The sequence below is a fragment of the Pundamilia nyererei genome, unplaced genomic scaffold (assembly GCF_000239375.1).
Source record: "Pundamilia nyererei isolate P.nyererei 1_Seehausen unplaced genomic scaffold, PunNye1.0 scaffold00029, whole genome shotgun sequence".
NCBI classification, from domain to species: domain Eukaryota; kingdom Metazoa; phylum Chordata; class Actinopteri; order Cichliformes; family Cichlidae; genus Pundamilia; species Pundamilia nyererei.
In genome coordinates this window covers 1,566,769-1,594,729 of record NW_005187430.1, presented here as the reverse complement: position 1 = coordinate 1,594,729, position 27,961 = coordinate 1,566,769, and the positions used below count along the sequence as shown (strand labels likewise).

General features: G+C 41.4%; 1 protein-coding gene across 3 annotated transcripts in view; it reads left to right on the top strand.

The window, feature by feature from the left end:
* Positions 1-15,058: 15,058 nt before the first annotated feature.
* The window catches only part of arhgap5 (Rho GTPase activating protein 5), a 49,348-nt gene continuing 36,445 nt past the window's right edge, over positions 15,059-27,961 (top strand). Inside the window, exons 1-3 of one of the 3 annotated variants that reach the window (XM_005728574.1) lie at positions 15,059-15,304; positions 20,071-24,014; positions 26,512-26,665. In XM_005728574.1, coding sequence (XP_005728631.1) covers positions 20,280-24,014; positions 26,512-26,665 — 3,889 coding nt within the window. In that variant the 5' untranslated portion in view covers positions 15,059-15,304; positions 20,071-20,279. Of the gene's footprint in view, positions 15,337-20,070; positions 24,015-26,511; positions 26,666-27,961 lie in introns of all 3 variants that reach the window. The other 2 variants (XM_005728575.2, XM_005728573.2) reach the window with 2 other exon arrangements.

Below are 27,961 nucleotides of genomic sequence, written 5' to 3'. Positions count from 1 at the left end.
AGGTTACAGTTACCATCCAAGATGGTTCAGAGACAACCTTTAACTTAGAGGTCATTCTTTTTCCTAAAAACAACAACAACAACAACAACAGCAACACACAAACAAACAAATAAAACATTCCTTCACCATTCACCATGACTGAACTAGCTGCAGGTTTTGGATTTAAATGAGCAGCACAGGGAAATGTTCAACGTATAGAAAATGACTCAAACGATAACCAACATCGTGATAACCATTATCTCTGGCTGACCTTGGTTTTGTCGATCCAGCTAACACAAAGAAAGCCTGGCTATGTTGAACTTGTGTCATGGTGCATCCCTAGGAGAGCCTACTAGTTCATGTGAATAAATTAGAAACTTACAAAGATATATATTTCTGTAATTTGAAAAGTTAACCTTTATCTCCTGTGTGTTCATTACAGTTTATTTGCCACAGTGCTGGACTATGACAAATAAACTGTTGTGTTTATTTGTTCTTACACTCTATCCAAGTCCACATTGGGTTGGACAGGTGAATATCTGATTGTGGTGGTGGTGGAAGTCCTGGATTCCCGCTCTTCAGCAGACACACCTGGTTCTTGACAGTCGGTTTCCTGCGAGTAGCTTAGGACCAGCTTCAGTTTGGTCTATACAATCTATGCCAGATTGTCTGCCTGCTCAGAGTGGTAATCGGGCTTCTTCATGACTCCCCTGTCTTTTGTGGGCTTTCAAGTCAAATATCTGTTTCCTGTTTCTTGGCACTCCCTGTACAGCAGAGGAGCAGCCCCATACTCATTGTGACCTCCCTGTTCCTGTTGACCTGGTCCATTCCCTCTGGAATCTTCTGTCAAAGAACTTTCCACATCAGCTCACCTGTCTGCCCACTTTCCCATGGCTCTGTTCACCCACGCAAAACAAATAATCTCTCAGTTGAAGTAAACAGCCCGACTAACCTAATGCATAACCCTCTGGAACATTTCTGTGGAGCGCACGTCTGATTTAGCTGGGCTAACCTAGCTCTCCTCTCTCACAGGAGCTCTGGTCCCTGTAACTTTAACATTTCCCAGAATTCCCTTTAGCTGACATCTCCATCTGTGTTTGGTTGTCACTATTCAATAAACCTTTTGAAATTTGAATTTGTCAGCGTTCAATCCTCCTCAACACTCCACTTGGTTGTGTTGCCATTTTGGCTTATGACTTTATTATGAAATGTTGTTGTTTTTTTGCTAATTTATTTTGATTTTGATTATCATAGGTTATAGTTTATTCAAATCAGAAAACCAGTACCTTGAAATATTAAAATATCTCCAAAGATGAATAAAAAGGTATTAACAACTGAGCCGAAAATATGCTCGTTTCTACCTTGAGTACTTAGTTGAGGCTCCATCAGTGTGGTGTGTCCTGGAGGCGATTAGCTTATGGGACAGCTAAAGTGTTATTGAAGCCCAGGTTTCTTTGATAGCCTTCAGTTCATCTGTATTATTGGGTTGGGTGTTTTCGAGCCATTAATACCCCCCAGATTTTGTATGGGGTTCAGGCCAGGTGCATTGACTCAAGCATAGTAATAACGTGATCAGCAAACCATTTGGTAGTTTAGGCACCAAGTCCTGCAGGAAACGTGTTAGTATGTCCATAAATCTTGTCACCAGACAGAAGTATAAAGTGTTCTGGTAGAAGTCTTCAATGACTGAGTGACCAACCACCAACACCAGCAGATCACATGATGCTCCAAATCATCCAGTCACACTGTAAGTGCCTTGGCTTCTGTGCCTCTCCACTCTTCCTCAGACTCGTGGACCTTTAGTTCCAAATGTTTGGAAAATTGTCTTTTATCTGAAAAGACTTTGGACCACAGAGCTGCAGTCCAGTTCTGTTTCTCTTCAGTCCGTGCTTGCTATTGATGTTGTGTCTTAAACAAGAGAGAAGGAGTGGCTCAATATTAGGAAAACAACAGTTGCAGAAGCTTTCCTGAAGACATCTGTGGGTGGTGACTCTTGATGCACTGACACTAGCCTTAATGCACTCCTAATGAATCACTTCTAGGTCCTTCAATCAACTTTTCTCAACAATCCTCTTAACAAGTCATCCCTGTTGCATGTGCACCTTTTCCTTCCACTCATTTTTCCATTATTATGCTTCGATACAGCACTGTGTAAGCAGCCAGTTTTTTCCACATTGACCATCTGTGGCTTGCCGCAGATAAGCAGATAAGCCACCATTTACCCCTGTGCTTAAATAAGTGAAGGCCAGCAATAACATTGCTGTGAGGCTGGATATGCTAGGGCAGGGGTCGGTAACCTGCGGCTCCGGAGCCGCATGCGGCTCTTTAGTCCTTCTACTGCGGCTCCGCGTGGTTTGGGAAAATAAATTAGAAGTATTTAGATGAAGTGTATTTTATTTATGTTAGTTCTTTTTTATCTTGTGGTTCTAAATTGGAAGATTATTGTGATATTGAAATATAAAAATAAAATTATATTTTATTTTTATATTTCATTATTTTTCATCGCTCAAAATAAGCGTCACACTCGTGGAAGCCGGTGTACGAAACGGCGTGCATTTATCGAGACTTTCAACCCCAGGTAGGCCAATTTTGGATCCACATTATGTCAGCAGCTGTTCTCCACTGTGAACTATGTTAAAAACAAACACCGCTCACGCCTCACAGACGACAGCTTACAGTCCTGCGTAAAGATGAAAGTGACTTTGTACAGCCCCGATTTGCAGACGCTGTGCGCAGAGGTTCAGGAGCAGAAGTCCCATTGTAAACATATCACGGCAGACACGACGATGTTTGCATGAACATGCTTTTCAGCATCTCTTTACTGACCACTTTTCACACGGTTGCTGTACGCATACAGCCGGCTGTAGCTTTGCAGCTCACAGCCCAACACACACCAACACAACAGCCGAGAGAGCACAGATGTAAAGGCGGCGAGACGTGATTGCGGGTGCCGCTCAGCTGCGTCCAACTCCCGTACAGCGGCACTGCAGACCATGCCCTGCCACACACATTAACCAGGTAAAATATTTAGGCAGAATTTTGCAAACATCTATTTTTCTTTTTTTTTCAGCAGCATAGTGCTTTTTTTTTCAGTTGTTTTTTAAAAGTCAGGTCAAGGCTCCAAAAGCCCAAAGGCGATATAAGGGTGGCGGCTCACAACAGTTTTTGTTTGCATGGATCATTTTAGTTCAGCTTTCCTTTTGTTATATTTCTTTAAGAGTTCAAAATGTGTTAATTACATAAATAAAATGTAATTTTCTCTGTAGCACTTCATGGATTTCATAAGCAACACAGCTTAGTTGTTCACACAAAGCATAAAGGTAAAAAACCAACAATATATACAGTGTTATCTTCATTTTAGATGTCAAAAAGTATTTGCGGCTCTCAGTGTTTACTTTTGGTTGGAAACCGGGTCCAAGTGGCTCTTTGGGTGTTAAAGGTTGCTGACCCCTGTGCTAGGGAAACACTGCAGTTTTTTTCACTAAGCTACAATACAATAAGTAACTACTGGAAGGAACTGGCAAAAAGGCTGAATGGTAGCGATGCATATTCTTTCAGAGACTTGCTATTTTGTCCATCTTTATATACAGTCTATAGGTTGTGACCTCAGTAAATGTCCACTCTTGCTGGACTAATTCTAGCAGAAGGAAATATTAGAACTGTAATAAAACTGGTTTATGAAATTGCTGCTCCAAAACATGAAACTGTACTAGATAAATCAATATTTCTATAAATAAGACCCCCCAAGCTTATATATGGATGTTTCTCATATTACATCTACATTCATGCTACAAATTATACACCAGTAAAACTGTGTCATCACTACAATTTGATTTCAGAGAAAGAAACTGTCTTATAAGGATAAGGATAAGCTTTATGAAGGGAAAGGCAGTGGTGCTGCTGTATCACTATATAATTTACAGTTCTGTTGTGTCAAGATGAAACTCACTGGCAGACTTTGACCTCTGAAAATGAAACACAGTCTACTCCACTCTTTGCTTCATAGGAGCAATTGCTCCCAGCCTGGCGGCATCTTCCTAACCTTCTTTGCATATTACTGCAGGGTTTGACATCAAAGAGAGGAAGTCATGAGGCAGGCAGAGGCAGGCTGCGTCTGATGAATTGCTCGTTGGCGCTACCACGAGCCCTGGGAGAGGTTTTACTGTACAGTCTGCACGCTTTGCATTTACACTTGAGACACCCGATGATGCACTGGTTCAAGGCAACGCACTGGTAACGCAGGTGGGGGGGGGGGAGTTCGCGGCATCGCTCAAGGACTCGTTGATAGAAGTCGAGGGAGCTGATGGACTCACGCTAGTTCCAACCGGTGACCTTTCAGCATGAGGAAAGGCTCTTTAAAGCTGCAGTATGACACTGAATCAACTATCACTTTGTTCACATCAATAAAAGACTTCATTCATTTGATCTCACAGACTTTGAGATAAAAAAGAGTGAATATTTTGCCTGTTTGGATCTCCTCAATCCAAATGTTCAGATCATTCTGTTTTGTGTGCTATTTTTGGGCACCATATCCAAATTTAGAAAGACCTTTAACTGCTCAGATCTGTGGATTATGAAATAACTCTACCAAATAAAATGTTTATTTATTAATTAGAGTGAGTAAGCAGGTGGATATACAGTATTACATGTTTACGTCCCCCTGGTCCCACCAAGTTTTAAACAAATCAAGATAATTGTCAAAAATAACTAATGAATGACTGAGTCATGAAAATAAGAGTTACTTGCAGCCATGCTCTCTCCATTCAGACACCAAATTTATGTGGACGTTCCATCTAACTTGTACAATAAGAAGCAATATAAAACCATAATAAAGATAAGATTTTGCTGGGATGGTTTTGGGGTGACTCAGTGCGAAATCCTGCTGGACTTGGCTCGTTCACAGCTTTGTATTGTTGGAGAAGAGGGAGATATAAATACTCAGACAGCTTCCTGCTTCTCCCTGCTGGGTTTCAGCATTACAGCTGTCCCAGCTGAGCACACACCCAGACACAATAGGCCAGCCCAGACCTTCATAAAGGATTATCAAACAAGTCTCCTTCATAGTTCTATTCAGAGCGTGACAGAACAGGCACAAAGACAGAGACAGAGAGAGTGTTTTCAAGGTTTTAAAATGACTTCATGTGAGTCATGTGAAAATGTGTCGAGAAACAGAAAGTCATGTGAATATTTTTCTTTTTTTTAACTTAAAATTAAGCCTAATGCACTTGTAATGAAACAGTGCTGCCACTTCTCACACTACAATAAGTAAATCATCAGTAACAAACTAACTGCTACTTGCTACTATTATAAGACTACTACTACTTATAAATAATACTGTTTGTTAATAGAATCTTGTACTAAATTATCATTATTTGGACTCAAGGCCCTGACTGAACTGCCATGCTATATACACCAGTCAGTCACAGCATTATGATCACCTGGGTAATTTTATGTTGGTCCCCCCTTTGCTGCCAAAATAGTCCTGACCCATCAAGGTATGGACTGAAAAGCGTGCTGTGGTATCCGGCATCAAGATGTTAGCAACACATCTTTTAAGTCCTATACAGTAACCTGCGAGGTGGGGGCTCCATTTATTGGACTTGTTGGTCCAGCATACCTGTTGTGACATTAAAAAAACCCTCATTTGTCAAACAAATGCTAGCAGGTGAAATTGCTGTGACTAGTCTTAGCAGATTTCTGCATTTTTTTTCTTTTCAATTATGGTTTCCATAATGATACCACGAAGTATTAGGGCAACAGAAATAGAAAAAAGAGAATATATTCCAATTTCGAGATTAAAGTTGAAAATGTATTTTGGAGAAAAAAAAGTCGGAACATAATTTTTAGAAAATGTATTTCAACTTTTTTCTCTGAAAAATAGTTGTTGTTAAAAAACAAACTTAAAAGAGTTGCTTTGTACAAAATGACATGGCTGGTAATGGACAGATGCAGAATTACAACTTTACAAAATTTCATTTCAACTTATTAGGTTTCAACTTATTCTTAATGTGGCCCCAATACTCATTCGTATAATAATGGGGTGATATTAATGATGACAATTTTACAGTTTGTTGCACACCAGCAGCCGACAGCAGCTAAAACTGCTGGTGACAAACAAAACAAGCAGATAACCCCAGCTAAAGATATCTAGCTTAGTTAATGCCAGTAAGACTTAACTGCTGAAACTAAACTAAAGTTAAATTTAGCTGAATACCTGCAGATTACAGCACTACAGTGGCCAATCAGTGCTTGCATAGTTATATCCTTTTTTCTTACACAGTCCTTTTTGTGAGGAAGCTTTATGTTTATAGTAGTGCTGTCAGCGTTAATCTCATTAAAATGACGTTAACACCATAACTGCATTAATGTGTGGGGCTGGACGGCGCCAACGCGTTAGCTCGTTAACGCATCAGCCCCATCCAGCCCCACGCACGAGGCGATCCGCCATAACTCGTTAACGGAGATTTGCCGTGTTAATGCAGTTATGGTGTTAACGTCATTTTAACACGATTAACCGTGACAGCACTAATTTATAGGCATATGGAAATCAAAAATAATGAAAACATTTTAATATTTTAACAAAAATGGCAAGCATAGAAAATAACAAACTTCTTAAAAGTGCATGTCTGATAATACTTTAAGAAAAAGTTATTATATTTGAGGTTGTATGTGTGCATTTGTACTTTACACAATATAATGCTACAAAGTACGCAAGAAATAGGTTCACGGTTTATGAGTCGACCTGCTTAGCACCTGCTGCACTGAGCTGTAGAGGAGGAGAGGGCGTCCTCTCAGCCGATCTGATGTCTCTTTCGCAGTTCTCACACCCTCGGGGCTTGACTTTCTGACTGGGTTTTAAGGAGATTTTCCCAAGGAAAAAAACGGTTTCATAAGCCCATGAGTGCTGCTTTTGAATGATGTGTGTGACAGAAAGAAAGTTAGTCTGACTCTGAGCGAGCTGTGCTGTTTTATAATCTTTAAAGTGCTCTGAGCTCTAGTAAGAGAGATGCTGCAAAGTTCAGGGTGAGGATAAGGGCAGGATAAACCTTGCATTTAAAAATACTGTGCATTTTTGTCAACATTAACTTTCCATTTTTGGTCATATGTAAATATTTTAGTAGCAAAAAGTAAAGTATTTAAAGCATCAAACTGTCATCATGACTGACTGTGATTTTTCTTGTTATCAGGAGGTTGATATTTTCTGACTGAGAAAGTTATCAACAGCTAAACAGTGAATGTCCAGTGAATCTGACTCAGATAGTGATGTGAATTAATTGTGATAGCTTTGGTTATCTTATGTACAAAGAAATGTAAGGGCAGAAGGTCTTTCTACAGGTAAAATGATCAAAATTTGCTGAATTTTTCAAGCTAACTAAACATGTTGTGGAATAAAATCCTGCAGGTTAACTGTCCTCCATATCATAGATTACAACAAAGACCCGCACTCATCCACCGACACCAACCATGAACCCAGACCAGCAACACTTCAGAGCAATCGTTGCACCAAACCTGCTGCTGACACCACGGCCGAGGAGCTCTTCACTAACAAGGATGAGTCACAGTGAGATTTGAAGCAGCACAGCTCCACATCTGATGTAAGGGTAACAATCTCTCGAAAAGTCAGCAAGCAACAGGAGACGGCTCTTGACTTGAGAAGGGCCTCTTTATATCAGTGGTGCCACCGCTCGACCTCCAGTTCTTCCATTCAGAGTAGTGGCACCAGAGACACCGCATGCATTGTGAGCGCACATCACACAGTGACACACAAGAATCTCTGTTTCCCGGAGACTGTAAGCGGGCGAGCTGTGATTGCTCTTCCTGACCAGCTGTTACAGTTGTGATTCAGAGAGCATGACTTGCTAGAACAAGATTATGAGATAGAATGTAAATAATCTAATATATATATTTTAGTTAAAGCAGAGCTTGCTCAGTGAAAATTACGAGAATTGCAATTTTAAAAGATGTGAGATAAGGCAGTGCTCTGTCTGATTTGGTGATTTGCAGTGCAGGGACTGTGCTGTCTCCTCTTCATCCTGCAGCAGTTGGAAGTTCTGGTGGAGGAGTGCAAAGCACAAGTGAATGATTTTGTATAGCATTCTGGGTGAAACCATCTGTGAATAAGACCAGAGAGATGGTGATGATCAGCTTCAGAAGGAAGAGGACAGTTATACGGTCCGTGCATCCTGGGACAGGATACTGATGTAGTGGAAGAGTACAAGTAGCCGGGCATCCACACTGACACCCGGCTGAGATGGAAGACCTACACAGAGGCAGTATACAAGAGGGGGATGAGCAGGCTCCGTTTCCTAAGACAGCTGAGAGCTTTCAATGTGTGGAGCAAAATCCTGGAGATTTTCTTTTACCCCAGTTATGTTGTGATGAACTGATAAGCAAGGCTGGCTTTGTAATTGGCTGGACACTAAGTTGTGGTGGAGAGGAGGTCACTGATCAAACCAATGATCCATTTTGATCACTTACTGGACTGACTGGCACCTTGGAAAAAAAGACTCAAATGCAAAAATATAAACATTATGAAAAAAAAGCCCAGAATTACAGTTTTAACATACACCTTTGCTGACTTTTTTCGCACTGTTTATTGTATTATTTTGACATAAGTTATGACTTAACATGAATAATTAACTTGTCTTTTTATATTTGAATAATTTTATGTGTATATATGTCCATGCACGAATGCCTTTATTTATTCTTTGATAGTGGGAACATGGGCTTCCATAAATGCCAGTTCTTGACAACGTAACATGTGGAGGGTACTTGTTATGTGTGAGAGGAAGGACTGCGAGATCTGAGCCCTAATTATCACAATCAGCCATCAACAAAATGCACATGAATTATTATAATCATATATTATATCATATCCTAAAGTCTGTGGACATCAACAAATAATCTTTATAAAAACATATGAAATCCCATTTTTAAACAGCTAATATTCAAATCAGTTATTTCCCATAACTAATCACGATGATCAGGTTTGATGCAGATGTACCTCACCTTCATTTATGAATCACCATGACTCTTTTGCTCCAGCAGATAGGTTTGTAATGCTAACGATAGGAATCATTGCGAGTGCTGGACTGAAGATGCTTTACATTATTGTCACTAGTAGAGGAAAATCACAAGCTGTGCAGCTGAAGAACAATATATATATATAATTTTTGAAACTTTAATGATACACTGAGATAATGTTCGCGTTTGAAAAGCTTGTATCAGCGGGCCAATTCGCTTACAATTAGTTTTTGTTTTGTATAAATAATTGATCAAGTAGATGGTATCTCTAGTGTATTTGAACTACTAATTAAAACAAAACAACAACAACAACAACAAAAAACAGGACAGAAAATATTTTTGATTAGGTTTTAAATTAAACATTGCAAACAGCCAAAAATCAACCTGAGAAAATTTGTTGTGGCTGTTTCAATTGTAGAATTGCCAAAATAATCGTGACCGCTTTAAGGACAGAGGTTACTTCTCCAGCCTTGGGAGTGATGATGTCGTGTTATGAAATAAAAAAAGTGAAAAGGTTTGCAACAGTGAGGCTTCACATCATCTGGGCTCAAACTTAATTTAATTCTTGAAACATTTACACAAAGTCAATATTTCTATCAATAGGATGTTCTTTAGGCATTTGTCCAGTGGCGATGTTGTGTGCAGTGAGAATCCAAATCCCCCAAGGAGCTGATAAACTGGAGAAACAACCCCGGTGCAAACTGATATGTTCTTTTTCTTTTTGGTCCACTCCTTTTTACAGAAACTCTTTCTTCTGTTTATTGGCTGCTATCTGGCAGCTCAAAGCTTCAGTTCCCTCTACAGATTTTCTACAAGACTGAGGTCTGCAGACTGGTACATGGCCCCGTCAGTTGGCCCCCTTAATGTGGTAAAGTTGTGATATTCCCCTAGCAGAAAACCATCCCCAAAGCATAATGTTTCCACCTCCATACTTGACTGTGGGGATCGTGTTTGGGGTCATACTCTTTCTCCAAACACAGCAGGCTAAGTTGTTGCCAAGGAGCTCAATTTTGGTTTCATCTGACATCAACACTTTCTCCCGAGCCTTCTCTGAATAATTTAGATGTCTCCTGGCAATCTTGAGATGGGCCTGTGCATGTGCCTTTTTGAGCAGGGGGACCTCTCGAGATTTCTGTCCATTTCAGCATAGTGTGTTACCAACGGTGATCTCGTTGACTGTGGTCCCCCCAACCTTCAGATCATTAACAAACTCCTCCTCAGGGCGATTGATGGTCATTTTATATTTTGTCCATTTCTGAATAATCGCACCAACCATTGTCACCATCTCACAATGTTTCTCGACGATGGTCGTGTAGCCCATTCCAGATTTTTGCATGTCTACAAACTTGTCCCTGATTTTCTTTGACAGCTCTGGTCTTTCTCCTGGTGGTGATTGATTGATTCTGTGGACCGGTGTGTTTTATGCAAATAAAAAGTTAAGCTCACGGGTGCCTGTAATTGATTGATTGATTGTGCCACATGTGCACACTGCCGGTCTGTGATGCCAGAATTGGGTTGTGGGGGTTTAAATACACACGGCAGCACGGTGGCATGGTGGTTAGCACTGTTGCCGCACAGCAAGAAGGTCCTGAGTTCAATTACACCATCAGGCCGAAGGGTTTGTGTGTGGAGTTTGCATGTTCTCCCCATTTTTGCGTGGGTTCCCTCCAGGTACTCTGGATTCCTCCCACTGTTCAAAGACATGCAGTTGGTGGGGATAGGTTAATTGATTAGTCTAAATGGCCCATAGGTGTGAATGTGAGCGCGAATGGTTGTCTGTCTCTGTGTGTTAACCCTGCGACAGACTGGCAGCCTGTCCAGGGTGTACCCCGCCTCTCACCTTATAACAGCTGGGATAGGCTCCAGCGCCCCCCGCGACCCTGAAAAGGACAAGCGGAAGCAAATGGATGGATGGGTTTAAATACTTATTTCATTCAATAACGTGCAAATCAACTTAGAACGTTGATGTAATGTGTTTTACCCAATGAACATGAAACTACCATAAAAACCAGAGACTGTTCATTTCTTTGTCATTTCTCTAAGTGAGAAAACTTACAAATTCAGAAGGGGATCGCGTACAATTATTTCCCCACTTTAATAGTGAATTGGTAATGTTCCTTTTAAGCAGGAGTTGGTGGGTTTAAATCACAGGCACTCCAAGATATTCCTGATTATTAACCATAAAAGAAGTTAGATTATTTAATAAATGGAGAGTTTGTGAGAACATGACTAAATCAGAATGGTTAGCTTAGAATTTAATTTAATAATGCACTTTTATTGAATTGGTTTCTTAATCTGGCACATCATTCACTCTTCTTTTTTGTGGAACATTGTGGTTTGCTGTACTTGCTGTTTAATTATTGTGTGTTGCCTTGTGGTTCCTTTGGAAGTGGCTAGAGTAACTGCGTTGTGAATAATGCTGCTGTAATCTAAAAAATGAAAATCCTGCCTCTTTATATGCCACTACATCCTGCCTGGATTACCCAAACCTCATCAGTAAGAGTCAAAGAGGAAGTACTTGTTCTTGTGTCCCACCCTCCCCCGACCCCCACCCCCAACACAGCCAATTACAGGCCTCTGTTGCTGCAGTCGAAACCTCGTGCCAAGTTTGATGCTGTGTTATAGCAACACAAACTTTGCGACTGAGAGAAATGAAGGACAGTGATGCATGCTGAGGAAAAAAATGCCCCGTGAGGAGTTTCAATAAAACAGAAAAGTGAAACATGAAAGGCTCACAAAAAGTGTAAGAAAGTGAAAAAGCTGCACATTCTGTGTGAAGGTGCTGATCGAGCATCAGCACCTACAGCAGGGGTCGCCTGTGGGCAGTCACTGCAAACTTCTCAAAAAACACACACAAGTCAAATTTCTCAGCAAATTTGACTTTTCCTTATAATAAAACTACATTAAACTACATTCGCAGCTTACTCCCCCGAAAATTATTTCAGGCTGCATCACACTGCTTGCAGTTGTCCATAACAACCATAACCTAAAAGAACTTGGTGATTATATCATATTTGTCATTAAAAGGGTGCAGAAACTGTACATATGTCTTGTTTATGTTCTGTTAAGTATGTAAGTGGAATAAACAGTGAAAGAGGACAGATAGCAATGAAAATAGGTGCACTGATGTTTCCATCATATTTACATGCACATAAAATGCTTGTTTGCACACTGGTGGAGATTACAGGGCTCTCCAGCAGTGTAAATATTGTTTACTCAGTATTTTGTTTGTCATAATGGAAGAAAAGGCCTTCCCCTTTGCACCATCATAATTGCTACTAGAAGGTGCTTGAGCACAAATACAGTATTTTGGGGCTCAAATAAAGGCTAAAGGTTGTTTAACAATAAAATATAAATATATTTTTGTAATAAGCTGCTGCACAAACAATCTAGCATGATTTGTCTCTATGCGAGGACGACCTCCATCTACTCTGATAACTACTTTAAGTTCTTGAAGTGGAAAAAGATTATATTTACAAGCCTGAGCTTGCAAAATATGGCCTACAATAAAAAACAACAACAAATACAGCCACAGAGCCTGTATAATGCCATGCAGGTTGTCTATAACTGTGGACACTCAAAGCAAACCTTTCCACTATAGCCACGTTTCACTCTGGTCTCTGGTGTCCCTTGGGTTTACAAATTGCTTTCAGTGTTTCTTCTTCTCTGATGGATTTGTCCCTGTGGCATTGTTACATCACTGGTGTGAAATGGGAGCTCTGGAAAGGAAGCTTTCAAAATGGTGATGGACTGAACTCGAAACCAAGTGTGTTTGAGACAGAAACACTTTGTAAGTGAAAGATGAACAAACACCTGAACTGAATGCAGGTCACGATCAATGGCATTTTTTCTTTTTCAGGACAAAGGACGGCTTTCCCTGTATTGGTTATAATAAATTGATATGACTTCACCGTCTGCTAGGTTTTTCTGACCCATCCCTGCTTAGTGTTCACTCCTGTCAGAGGGAGTGTAGTCTTTCTGTGCTCTGAGGCTCATTAACACACCATTTCACTCAAGGGAATTCACTGGAACCACAGCAGTCCATATTGATCCCAGTCCAGAACAACTGAAATATAAATGAAGGGTTTTCATTGTGTGGACTCCTTTGTGCAACCGTGGCTCACCACTATCCAACAGTGTGTGCAGAGTTTCCTTTACTTACTGTCAGTATTTACACAGTAACACCACAGAAAGGACATTTGAATTTACTTTGTTGTTTTAAGCACCTAGAGAGAAAACAGTGCTTAATTCATTGACTAACCTCAACTGCTTCCCGAGGACACGCTGCATCCACTCACTGTCTGAACCTGTATTCCCTGTTGGAATAATCCACAGGCACATTATACATGATTAAACAATTTTCACTGGGAAAAAACAATCCCTAATTACATCACAGAGAGAGTGAGAGCGAGAGTGAAATTTGAATTTGTGTTTAGATGATTTGGCAACATGGTTCATCTAACATTTATGCCAATAAAGAGGATTATGAAATGAATCAGGGACGAGACAGAGGCACAAAGACGGAAAGGTAAAAATGGACAGGGTGAAAAATCGCAAAGAAGGGAGAATATATCTCTCGATATTCTGTTACTACAGTTGCATGCGAGTCGTATAAACACTGCAGTTTTATGGATTTGTGCTTATGATTGAGTCTTTGATTCTAGACAGAATGTGGTGATTTTGTGTCACTTCTTCATTGTGCTTTCTTCTGCCAATTCGATAGCCTTTATCCAGCTGTTCTACTATGCTAAGGCTGCCAAAAAGCTTTCATGCTATTGTCCAAGTGGCTATAGCTACTCTTGTGTCTTTCACACTTTTCTTTCAAGTGCTTTAAGTACCATAAACCCACAGTGGTTGACGCAGCAAACACAGAAAGCAAAGGACACATTGCTCACCCCATATCCAGTTAGCCAACTCTGCTTGTTATATAGCATACTGAAGAATTTCTCTTTTTCATCACATAACGTACATAAAAAAAACATGAAAGTCAGATACTGAAATGTAAAAATCTGGAATAAAACGGATGTGACAGGTGAAGTTGAGAAACTCAACATAAAACAAAAGAAAAAGATGAAACTTGCAACATAGAAGCAACACAGAACTCAGTGGGCAATTTAAAGGCAAAAAATATGAGAAGGATGATAAAAAACAAAAATCAAGATTCAATTTGACATAAAGAGTCAGGTGTGATGCTATTTTATACTTGCCTTTTTATGGAACAAAGGAAATCGAAGCTGATCAGCTTGTTTTACCAGTTGTGTTATTGTGAATTAAGAAAGCGATTGATAAAGCTATCGATAACTTAGCTTTAAATGATATCATTAGTCTGATGCAAATAGCTTCATATTTGCACATTTCTCCTTTCAAAATGAAAGTCTTAAAATTTTTTTGTTGTTAGTGTAATTATATTTTCCATATGTTGTGTTAAAATCTGTGCATGTTTAACATTTTATTAAAGCTGAGTTTAGAAATTTAAAGATACTTTTTGTAATCACCCCCTATAGATTTGAACTAAAACGTTTACCACCAGGGGGAAGCATTTTACCGGTGGGTGTGTTAAAATATATTTTTGGTATACTGCTGTTCTTATTTCTTTTTAGCTTTGTCACCTTTTCCTCAAGATTAGCCACAATGTTAACACAAAGGCTTACTGACTAGCTTGGTTGACCCATCTCATGGGACAATTTGGTACTAATAATATTATTATGGTATTATAATCTCATTTGATAAAATCCTAAACATTTACATAAATTAATTGTTAACACGAGGTAATGGTGGTCGTTTCTTAAAATTCTGTTCATAATAATATAAAACTGAATGAATTAGCTTTGAACACAAGAATTCCTGTTTCCAATGGGTACCTTTAACTTACTCTGTGCTCTTTTGCATGCCAGTGAAATTGATTTTACACCTCATGTTACATATTATTCATGTGGCATAAGAGAGAGAGAGTCAGGTGGATCAGTGGAGAGAGCAAGAGAGAGAATGGGAAAGGTAGAGCGACATAGTGTCAGCAGAGGGAGTGGAAGAGAGAGAGAAAGTCGCCATTACTGCCTGGCTGTGCTGCTGAGAGGGGAGGGAGCATACAGAGCCAGGTTTCGGCTTTCAACGCATACCACACTAACAGCACCAAAATACACTAAAATACGGGCTAACCGGGCTTGTAGGACTACAGTGGACTACACCTTCAACTAAAACTGACTTCGGATTTTGGGGAAGTCGCCAGTGACCACGGATTGTGGATTGTGAAAAGAGTTTTGATTGCCTTTTAATGTGGGAATGCTTTCTCCTCTTCTCCGTGGTATGTGGATCTGGGAGCGACCATGTTATTAGGTGGGTAGGGGAATGTATTTGGACTGGGATTGGTACTTCATTAGCTAAACTAGCACTCCTTTTTTGTGGGTGAAGGGTGCCCGCACCACTGCGCCATCCCGAGTCAAAAGAACCTGGGATGGGGACGTGAGACGGGCTTGTTAAATCAGCCAAGGTTGTAATTTTAATAAGTCTTCCCAATGTGAGGCTGTTGCTAACATTAGCCACTAGCTAACTCATCCTCCTGGCATGCTAGGCTAACAGTGTTCGGCTAATGCTAGCTTGTAGGATTGGGAAAGGTGGGTTTTTCCTCTCCTGGAGCAGTATCAGGGCCAAGGCAGGCCGAGCCGGGTATCGCCTTTTCTCTCTAGGGTAGATACATAACCGCCCTATCAGTTCCCGGGGCTCCCAGCATTAGCCTCGAAGGATTGACGCATTAACTTAATATAAAGGTCTGCTGGTTTTAATTCCAGCATAACTAATTCACGTTAACTCCTCTAACTCACTCTCACTCCTCTTTTCTAGACTACTTTGATGTTTTATGTGATACCCACCCGTTTTCAGTTGGCTTTATAACACTGTTATAAATATGTTAAAGCAGAAAATTTGAAGTAATCACGGAGTAGGGAAAAAATCGCAGCTGTCGTCTGAGTTTATAGCCTTCACGCCCGCCTCGCATTAATAGGTCGTTTAATTGTTTTTGAGTGCTTTTGGAAGTTGCTGGATTTTCTGCGTTAATATCCTGCTAACATTAGCTCGAGGGGACGGAGGGCTGAGTGGAGGGTCACATCCAGGAGTGCCGCTGGGCAGATTATTGAATTTTCCCGACATTAACGAGGGTGTGTTTACACATACACACCCTTAACGTCTCAGCGGTGCTGAAGAGTTGTAACCACATATGTCATTAGGTGCTTTTTAACGCCTTTCCCCCCTTCGGTGCCTCACAATACGCAGGCAGGTCAGTGGGTTTGTCCTGCTGCAGCAGCTCTGCATGCCATTTGCATCGACTCAGGCTGCTGCTTCTCCCTTTGCCCCTTTCCCAAACTCTCATTAAAGGGGTAGTCCGGCTTTTATCCAAGACCCCATCATAATGCTTCCTCCCTTTTTTGCAGACCTCGCTGCAAAAAAACTGCCCTAATGCTGAGTTACAGAGATTTTTCTTTATTTTTAAAAGCATCAGTTATTAGTGGGACCCATTTGTGTTGATAATGGCAATTAGGTTCTTTGTTGTTTCCACTTAGAATGTGCTACTGTGTCTTTTCAGTGTCCATAAAACCATAAGGGTTCACTAAATGATGTGATGGGGCTCTTATGTCCATCACTGTCGTCAGTGTCAGTGTGTTTCAGGCTTTTCTCTTCAGCTTTTTCTCTTAAATGGCCTTTTTGGAGAAAAGCTAACGATCCGGTTAGTAATAGTGGTCTGAAAAGTCGAATAAATCCTAGGCTTTCCTTAGAAGATATCAAAATAATATATGTATTGTGTCATAGTGTGAAACCTGTAGGGATTTGGTAGAAAGAATGGTAAAGTGGAGTTCCCGTCTTTATCATTTTAACATTTCCTTTTCTGTTAGAATTGATATTCATGGATAGGCTTGTCTGGAAGGGTTTGCAGTTTTGTCTGCATTGCTCCCAGGAAAAAATGGATATTGGTATTGGCATTATGCTAATATACTGGCAAATATTCATAGCTAGCATTGGCTTCTACAGACTGCATAAAGGCACTAGCACTGACAAGCCCTGCAAGTGATGAGGGGGGTGATTGTGTCAGTTGGCCTATAAACTGTTGTTCTTACATCATTCATACCCCCAGGGAGGGGGAAGTCAGATGAGTGACGCCCAGGTTCAGGTCTGTACCTGACTTTGGAGGAGGGTGACACAGTTTTTAAAGAATGAGCGTCTTACAAGGAAGGCACTTTACGGGAAACACCACTGCATACTCTGACACTCGGAGTCAAATTTTTAGATTTTGATCAGTGTCACAGTGACGAGTTTCCTTTTGATACTGATTATTTCTGGATGTGGTAGATCTTTTGTAGCATTCTGTGGTGGACGTTATGCGCCTAATAAATTGGTGCTTTATATCAACTGTAGTTCTTCTGATGATGGCAGATGATGAATGGTTTTAAAAAGTTGAAATTCAGAAATTCTGGGAGTTAGGCTGTAGCAGTAAACTAGTCCTTAGTGTGGAGGACAAGATTCAATACTTGGGGGAGTCAGTTCCTCCTCTAACAGGGAGCTCACGCTACCTTTTAGGAAGTGGTTTCTGTTTTGCTTCTGAGTTCTGATTCTTCACTTCTTGTGGGAGGAGAGCTGTCTGTACCCAGGTCAGAAGAAACTAGTTGTGCCTCATTTTAAATGATTGGCACATCCTTCTCTGGTATAGCACCACAGACTTAGGATGGAATAATAATACTAAATAAATAAAGCAATAAAAGGTTTAATTCTACTGACAAATTCCAGCCAGTGTAGCTTTAAAAGGTTTATCATCATTGGCAGTGTGTTCCGCTGTGTTTCAGGGCTTAACAGCATTTAGTCATCTCTAAAACCAGCTTGCCAAGTGATACCTTAATCCCCCCCCTGCAGCCTCACAGTGAATGGACTAATCATGATGCATACGGCTACTTTTAGCTATTAGTGCAGCATAAATGCAGTTTAGGCTCTAGTGTTGGCTGTTTGCAATAATAAAACCATCACCCGCCCCTTCTGGTTGTCTTCAGTGTGAAGCTAATTGCCCATTACTGCCACTGTTTCTCATGTGTGGCACTTATTCATTCATATTGACCTTGTGGATTGACAACTTTGATATCATCTGAAATTAATGCAAAGCAGATGCTGGAATTTGGGTGACAGATCTCAAACACTGAGGTGCCAGGAATGTAGCATTGCAGTGATTAATTTTCAAATCCACACGAGTAGATTTTGCAGTTTGTAACTGATTGTTTAAGTTAGTAACCAGGTGAAGATTCCATATGTATTCCTGGGTGGAGTGTCATCAGTCAGTAGATGGCCTTAGTTTGATGTTTATTGTCATTTCTATATTTAGGCTTGTTTTGGCTGCTGGGAAGACAAACTGGATATAGCCTATGATCAGTCAGTTAATGTGGCACTAAAAGCAGGATCAGCAATAAGTCAGTTAGAAAGACAGGAAAAAAATACATAGAATAATTATAATTTCTGCCTTCAAAATATCTATAAGCTCGTATATACTTCTATCTGACTGCTACTACAGTCAGGTGTGGCACAGTAGCATGTTGTAGCATATAGTACATAGGTTTGTAAACCTGACAGACTAGCTGGGTGGTTTTGAGATATAAAGATCATGCAGTTTAAAGCACATTTTCTATCATTAAGCCAGTTTCTTCCAGTTTATGCTTAAGTTTGGTTTGTAAGTTAGGTTTGGTTTGTAGTCTATCCAAAAAGGATTCTTGGAAGGTGAGCCTTTTAAAATCTTTTTTGTCATTTGACATGAGCCAGTTTACAGCCATGTCCCCTCCTTTTTTTAATGTCTTTGTTTCTGCTGAGCCCTGTGTACACTCCCATCCCACAGGTGACATCATCACCTTGGTCTCTGTGAAGAGTCAGGGGAAACCTCGTCATTTCATGTCAGCAAACCAGATTTCTGCTCTGGTGCAGTTTCTCAGGCTCAGCATGCCGTCGTTCTGCATGTAGAAATTCCAGCACACGCAGGCAGATTCACTGACTGATTGCAACTGTTCTGTAAAAACAACAGTGACTCTAATTGTCTCTGCAGCTATCACTTATCAGCCTCGAGTAAGGTCATGGAAGGTTTCAGCTGTATTTGACCGTGTTAATTTAGATAATATTTACAGAAAGATTGCCCGGTCAATCACATGTAGGCATTTTCTGTTTATTCAATCAGGAATTGCTGATTATCCTGATTGTCGACAGTGAAATGTTTAGTTTCACTTGCTTGTTAATGCTGCTAGTCAAATAGTCAACAGTTATAATCAGGATTAATAGTCAGAACCGGAATATCAGGCAAAATCTATTATGACAACACCAAGCAAAGTAATCAGGATTATATATTTACTCGTAATTATGCAAGGCTGGTTTGTGCTGGTAATGGTAACAAATCTGAGAACTGATTTATTTTCTGTTTCTTTCTCAGAGTAAAGTAAATCATTTCTAGGTCAGTGGCTATCAAAGGGCTGGAGTTGCATGCCATTTTTATTCTGCCTCGGCACAAATTGGTTGAAAGCACTTATTTTTCTCAGCAACGGGAAGAGTGACATTGCTGAGCCCTCCGTGACTGTACTACTCTCCCTCTCTTATATAAATGTTGCTGTCACACTTTGGTTGTTGTCTTCCTAGAATGCCATTTTGATATTGCAGTTTTGATAACAAAGTTTTCCCTTTTTCACTTTCGGCCTTTGCATCACATTTTTACATTATAAACCTATTGTAGTAGGGTTTTTAAACCAGTGTAGTTTATTATTTACACATAAAAGGGCTGACTAAAACCTCCTCAAACCCACGAGTGAGCTTTTTTTCCCTATTCAAATATGATAAAGTGTATTTTACCTCATTTTTTGTTAACACAATCTAATTTTAGATGAACATGTATGATTTTCTTTCATTGCTTCACAATTTACATGTCCATGTGTGTTCCAGAGCATGATGTAGACAAATAGAAGCTGATTATATTTTTTATAGTAAGTACAACAGAAGGCTGAAAATGTGGATTTGTTTGATTTGCTTGTATCTTCTCCTAATTTTGAATTCCATATCTTGCAGGCAGCTGATAAAAGGAGCCGTGGGCTGCTCTATCCCAGCTTGAATAAGATCCAGGATAGAAACCGAGATATATACGGAGAAGAGCATTCACTGGAACCAGGGAAAATGAAAATGAATGCATCTCTGTATCACTGACAAGCAGACCTGGGATGATATCATGACCTTTTCTTCCTGAGAGTAACTAGTTTAGCAATGAGTGGGGGGATATAATGGCCAAGAACAAGGATGCACGCCCCCCAACATTCGCCGTCAGCGTGGTTGGCCTCTCGGGGACGGAGAAAGAGAAGGGAAATTGTGGCGTGGGGAAGTCCTGCCTATGCAACCGATATGTGCGTCCAGATGCAGACAACTACTACTCGGAGCACACCTCGGTGCTCAGCACGATAGACTTTGGTGGTCGTGTAGTTAACAATGACCACTTCTTGTACTGGGGAGAGGTGTCGCATCGAGGGGATGAGGGATTGGACTATAAAATCCAAATCATTGAACAAACGGAGTTCATCGATGACCAGACGTTTCTTCCGCATCGGAGTACGAACTTGCAGCCATACACAAAGCGGGCAGCAGCAACCAAGCTCCAGTCAGCAGAGAAGCTTATGTACATCTGCACAGACCAGCTGGGCTTGGAGCAGGACTTTGATCAGAAGCAAATGCCTGATGGGAAGCTAAACATCGATGCCTTTTTGTTGTGCATTGATGTTAGTAAGGGTTGCAACAGGAAGTTTGATGACCAAATGAAATTTGTCAATAGCCTTTACTCTCAAATTGTCAAGTCAAAGAAGCCTATTGTTGTTGCTGCCACGAAATGTGATGAGTGTGTAGACCAGTACCTGAGGGACCTGCAGGGCTTTGTTGCCAGTAAGAAGAACCTGATGCTAATTGAAACGTCAGCACGCTCCAATGTCAACATAGAGCTTTGCTTCAACGCCCTAATCCAGCAGCTGGATAAAACAAGAGGGAAGCCAAAAACTGTGCCATACCTGGAGGCCTATAAAATCCAACGTCAGCTTGTTGCCTCAGCAACAGATAGATTTGAGAAATTGATGGTACACTCAGTTAGAGATTATCACATCACTTGGAAAACTGTGATGAATAATCTAAAGGGGCAGTCTGACTATTATGAGTTCATTACCTTGGAGGGCACCAAGAAGGCCCGCAACATGTTCACAAAGCACATTGCACAACTGAAACAGGAGCACATTAAGAGGAGAAGGGAGGAGTATCTGACGACGCTACCGAAAACCCTTAACAACATCCTCAATAACCTGGACGAGATTGAACACCTTTCATGGCCCGAGGCACAGAGTGTGATCCGGAACAGGTCTGATTTCCAGTACTGGTTTGTGATACTGGAAAATACACCGTGGGACGAGACGGACCATATTGATAACAGTGACCGTAGGATACCCTTTGACCTTCTTGATACACCGGATGGTGAGAGAATTTACCATAATCACGTCCAGCACCTTCTGTCTGAGAAGAGGAGGGGGGAAATGAAAGAGAGGTTCAAGAAGACATTGGAGAGGGTTCATTTTATCACTCCAGGGCAGCCTTGGGAGGAAGTCATGTGCTTTGTCATGGAGGATGAGGCCTACAAGTACATCACGGAATCAGATAGGAGGGATGTTTACTGTAGGCACCAGCAGGAAATAGTTGAAAGGGCTAAAGAGGATTTTCAGGAAATGCTTTTCGAGCACGCCGAGTTATTCTATGACTTGGACCTGAATGCAACCCCCAGCTGTGACAAGATGAGTGAAATTCACAGTGTGCTGAATGAGGAGCCCAGATACAGAGCACTGCAGAAACTTGCCCCAGATAGAGAGTCGCTCCTCCTCAAACACATTGGGTTTGTTTATCATCCCACTAAGGAGACATGCCTGAGCGGGCAGAACTGTGTGGATCTGAAAGTGGAGCAAGTTTTAGCAAACAGGCTGGTACAGCTCGACCACGGACGCTCTAATCTTTACTATAACAGTGCCAACATCGACAAAATAAACCTCTGCCTCCTGGGAAAGGAGGGTCTCTCACAGGACCTAGCCAATGAGATCCGAGCTCAGTCTACAGACGATGAGTACACTCTAGATGGTAAAATCTATGAACTGGAGCTTCTTCCTGTGGACGTCAACTCCACTTTGCTCTTCAGCCACACATGGGTCACCACTTTTAAGCCACACGGCTGCTTTTGTGTGTTCAACTCAATAGAGTCGCTTAACTCTATTGGCGATTGCATAGGCAGGATAAGGGCGGAGATAGCACAGAGTCGGCGAGATAGATTCGCTCAGCCGCTCCCTTTTATTCTCATCCTGGCAAATCAGAGAGACAGTGTTTGTAAAAACATACCCATCTTGAGGCACCAGGGTCAGCAGCTGGCAAACAAATTGCAGTGCACCTTTGTCGACATCCCCTCCGGAGCCTTTCCTCGCAAATTCACTGAGTTCCAAATTAAGCAGGGTCTCAGAGCAGTGCTGGAGGGGCTAAAGCATAGCTTTGAGGTCTTGGCCCCACTGCCATGTATCAAAGACATGTCAGAGATGGACCTTAGAATAGTCATGTGCGCCATGTGCTGGGATCCCTTCAGCGTTGACCTCATCCTCTCGCCGTTTCTAGACTCGCATTGCTGTAGCGCTGGACAGCCTGGTCAGAGCAACACACTGATACTGGATAAGATCATAGGGGACAGCAGGAGGAGGATCCAGGTCACCGTCCTCTCCTACCACTCTGCCATTGGTGTTCGTAAAGATGAACTAGTGCATGGCTACATTTTGGTCTACTCTGCCAAACGCAAAGCTTCCATGGCGACCCTGCGAGCCTTCCTGGCAGAAGTCCAGGATGTAATCCCCGTGCAGATGGTGGCAATCACAGACAGCCAGGCGGATTTCTTTGAGAATGATGCCATCAAGGAGTTGATGACCGAGGGGGAGCACATTGCCACAGAGATTGCTGCCAAGTTTACGGCCCTCTACTCGCTGTCCCAGTATCATCGACAGACTGAGGTTTTCACCCCTTTTTTCAATGAAGTGCTAGAGAAGAAGCCTAACATTGAGAGCTGCTTCCTGTTTGACAGCTCGTCACGTGAGTGCACCACAGGAGCCAGTGAGGATGTCTTTCCCACCTCTCCCCATAGCCACTCCCCAGCTTACAACACTTACTACCCAGAGTCTGACGATGACAATGAGGCCCCTCCACCTTATAGTCCAATAGGCGATGATGTTCAGCTTCTCCCCACACCCAGTGAGCGGGCTAAATACAGGATCGACCTCGAGGGCAATGAGTACCCAGTCCATAGCACACCTGTCGGAGACCATGAACGCAACCACAAAGTGCCTCCACCCGTCCGGCCCAAACCAGTGCTCCCCAGGCCTAATGTTAAAAAGCTGGACCCCAACCTGCTCAAAACCATTGAAGCTGGTATGCGAAGTAATCGAAGAATGCCACGTGCCCCAGTGATGCACACTGAAGATGTGGAGCCATCAGACAACTATGCAGACCCTGTGGACACCCTGCTCAGACCCAGGGGCTTCCACAATGATGACATATATGCTGTGCCTGAAGATGCACACAACCGCCTGATCAAAATAAAGAACTCTTTTGGTGGGTTACACATTCTCCACGGAGGAGGAGAGGAAGAGAATGGGTTTGATCGGAAATCCCAGGCTGCAAGGCGGCCATCAAAATATAAAGATCGCTCAAAAATCCTTTTCAGCAAGACGAAAGCCTACCAAAGACGATTCCACTCGGACAGTGATGGAGAGGAGACTGGCCCGGCCACTCAGAAAAAGAAAAACAGAAGAGCCCATCGGGGCAGCGAGGAGGACCCGCTGCTCTCTCCTGTCGACCCTTGGAAGGGTGGGATTGATAATCCTGCAATCACCTCCGACCCAGAGCAGGAGGACAAGAAGCTGAAAAAGAAGAAGACGCCCAAGACGCCAAAAGAATCCAAGAAGGTGAGACTTGTCTGTTATGATAGATTGACTTTTGAAGAATCACATTTATTTTGTTTCCTTTTTTTTTTTGGAAATAAGATGCTTTGAAAATGCTTTACAGAACAGGGAGGTCAAACAAAAGATTTTTTTTCTGTCTGAGAATGAGTGAAATAGCATTTTATTGCACTGCAAATGGGTGAGAGCGAGAGATTGATAGAGTGCATGGGTAAATGAGCACAGAAAAGACTGCATATAGTAAGGGGTGAGCAAATGTGTGTGGGTGTGAGTGAATTTTGTTGGCCTGAGACTCATCTGGAGAACAAACTAATTTGATAATTTATTGATTGGCCCCATTGCTAAAGTAGTTTATGAGCCTCCACACCTTGCAGGCCCTAGACAAGCAATAAAGGTGCTTGATAAAAGACACACTGTTAAAGACAGTTGGTGTCTGTATAATTTCAGAGCAAAGACTGTGTCTTTGACAGCTCTTTAAAGGCTTGCCTGAAACTTCTGACGACATCCAGACATGGTGTGTTCCCTAGAACCAAGAAGAAAATGCTTTGTGCACATTATTACTGTTAGAGCAACATTTTATTGTGGTGAAAAGCTGAAAATTTTAAAATCACGCATGCACAAATCAAACAGCCGTGTTTAAAATGAAGTTAAAAGCATGCATTAGTATGCAATGCATGCTCACGCCCACACATGAACAGACTTCAGTATATAAATTCCTAGTTAATTACTTACAGGTATAGCGCTATTTGTGATATATTACAGGCGGGAAATGGAGGTACTGTTAATGTCATTTTGTGTTCCAAAGTAAATTTTAGGTGATCAGAGTGGATAAATATTCTGCAGACATGTTTGAGAACTGTTAAAACAAACATTGTCATTTAAAAAAATTCTTAAGCAGGGACATCTGCTTTTGATTAAAGATGTTTGTAGTCTTGAAAAGAAGGCAACTGGACTTGTTTAGGGTTTTTTTGGAAGATGTTTCGCCTCTCTTCCCAAGGGACTTCTACATTTTTAGAACATCTAATGGAGATGTTCCAGTAAACCCCTAGTGGGGGCTGTCCTCCTCAAGTTAAACAGCATAGTGTATGTGGTGCGGTGCAGTGAGTAGTGCTCAGACAACTACATATGAGAGACCAAACAGCCACTCCACAAACGCATAGCACATCATAGGAGAGCCACCTCAGCAGAACAGCTGTACATGTCTGCTTAAAGGAGAAAGAACACACCTTTGTGTTCACTTTTTGAATAGAGAAAACAGATGGTTTGAAAGAGGAGCAAAGGTGGAAATCTACACCTACTTTTAGCGACCATCACTGAACAGAGGTGGTGGCTTGCGACAGTAGCTATCAATCATCTACAGTGCAGTCCTGTGATGCCTTCCCCTGTGTTGCAACCCCCATTCACACCTTGCCTAAGGTGACCTCAGTGACTCACTTGATGGTGAGGTGGGGCAATGTCTCACAGTTGTTTCACCTGTTGGCTGATAACTTGAATGACCCACACTTTTTTTATTACACCTTGGAAACAAAAACGTCTTGAAACATCTTCAAAAAAACCTAAAGAAGTTGAGGGTTTGTTTTTTTTTCAAGCTCTCAAGACTATTTGCACAGACAAAACACATAAAAATGCTTCAGAGCAAGTCGGCAACCATGGAAGCACAGATCAGATAATAAAGTGCAAATCAGTAGAGGAAGAGCCACCGGCGCTACATGGGCATCATAAAAGGGAATTGTTGGAATATTCAAACCATCTTAAATAATCAGAGAGGAGAGCGAAAGCCAGACCAGGAAGTACAAAACGGAAGGTGTTTAGTCACCATTCTGGCCAATTAGAGTGAATCTCGAACTGCTGTAGGCATGACAACACTTTGAAGAGCAGAAGAGTGTGGGAAATCAAAGCTAACGTTGCACCTTGTTACACATCCCAGCTTCAGTCTGAGTGACTTGTTTTGTCTCTTGTTTTTATCTTTGGTGTTCCTTGTCTTCTTCTACATGCTGTCTCCCACTCGAATGCCCTTCATCCCACTAATTTTCTTTCTGATCTATTCCCCGATTACCCTCCTCCTCCTCCACCTTTTCTCCTGTGATAATGTTCTGCCTCCTCTTCACCCTCTCTCCTCCTCCATCTTTGTTGTCCCTGGTGTCTATTTCTCAATTGCCCCTTCATTCCTTTACTGTTTTTTTTTTATGTCATTTTCCCGGTTTTGTTCCTACTGTTTTTCCATTTTATTTTTCCACCCCTTGTCTTCAATCTCTTTTTTAAACCTTTTGTTCACTTCTCCATGTTTTCATTTTCCTCTCTGCTTCCTCTTTTCTTCTATTGAATTCCTCCTCTTTTCTCAACTTGCTCTTATTTATTATCCTCTCTTCTCCCCCATCATTCCTTCCTCACCCACTACTATTTTTTCTATTTATTTATTTTATTTTGCATTCAATTATCTTCATACACCCTGTGATCTTTGCCATCTCATCTCTGTTTTTCATTCTTTTATTTGCTATCTTAGCCGAAATCCTCCAAGCCCCCCAAACCGCTGTACCCACCCACTCGAAGAACCTGGGAGAGCAACTACTTTGGCGTTCCCTTGCAGAACCTAGTAACCCCGGATCGCCCCATCCCACTTTTCATCGAGAAATGTGTAGACTACATAGAGCGTACAGGTGAGTCATGCGTTTTCTCTATTTTTTTCTTCCCTTAATTCCTATAATTCCCTCTGTTCTTTCATTTTCTACCTCTTTTATGTCATTTTGCAATCATATTTTCTTTTTTATTTTATTTTTTGGGTTGTTTTAGAACTCTTGCAAGGCGTGTATGTGTTTTCAGGCACTGATTTCAAATGAGTAATTGAGCAGGATGAAGCATGGAGAGAATGGGGGAGGTGCAGTGATATATGGTAGGAGGTCAGCCAGCCTGCCAGTCAATACAAGTTAACTTAAATTGAATATGCTTTATTGGCGTGGCATTTGATTTCTTGCCAAAGCGCTGCTGGAATGATTACAAATAAGATGGTGAAAGATTACCGAGATCAAAAAACTGATTAAGGAATGGCAGTGGAGAAATGTACACCAGTACGTGCAATCCATTAATCAGCCTTGCTTAAGAAAGGAGCAAAGAAAATGAGATGTTACCGGTAAGAACATGCACGGATAATTGCAGATGTGAAAAATGTTTGATTGCACAGTGACTGGTAGAGTGTGTTTGGGTTATTCAATTTTGTTGTGTCTCAAATAATTGGTGTAACAAAAACAAGGTTAAGTATTTGCCGCTGCTGTAATGTGAAGATGTGCTGCTTTTCATTATATTTACATATCTTTGTTGAGATTAAGTTCGTTGATTAATAGGGAAATGGTTATACTCGTTCATCACTACTTAAAATGGTCATTAGGTTCAACGATAAATAGAAATACTGACTCACTGCAGTCAGTCAGCCTCATGGTCAAAGGTTCATTTTGTTCATTTTGAATCAGTGGAAAATACCTTTTACAAGCCAACTGCTCTCAAAAGCCCCCTTAAAACCTGTCTACTACCCAATCCCAAAAGTCCGTGGTTACATCTGAAGCAGCAGCTGCTAGTGACCGATGGGCTGACCGATGCAAATATCAATAGTATCGATACCGAGGCTGATATTTGATTGAATCAGTACCAGCAGAATAAAATCTATACTTTGTTTTAGGGCTGGGCCATATCATACTGTTCACGGTAATACCAGTATAATGTTGGGCAACGATAAGAAAATGAAATATTGCGATAGAATATAGGTAAAACGTGCATGCGCAGTGCTTTTGTTTTCATACGCAGTAGGGCTGCCACGATTAGTCGACTGATTTAATAGTCGACGCGTCGTTTGAAGCTTTTAAGATCCCAAAAGACGCAGGAATAAGTAGTAGAATTTAAGAGTGTAATAACGGACTGAAACAGAAGATGGCAGCACTGCATGTACAAGGATGCCAGCTGCC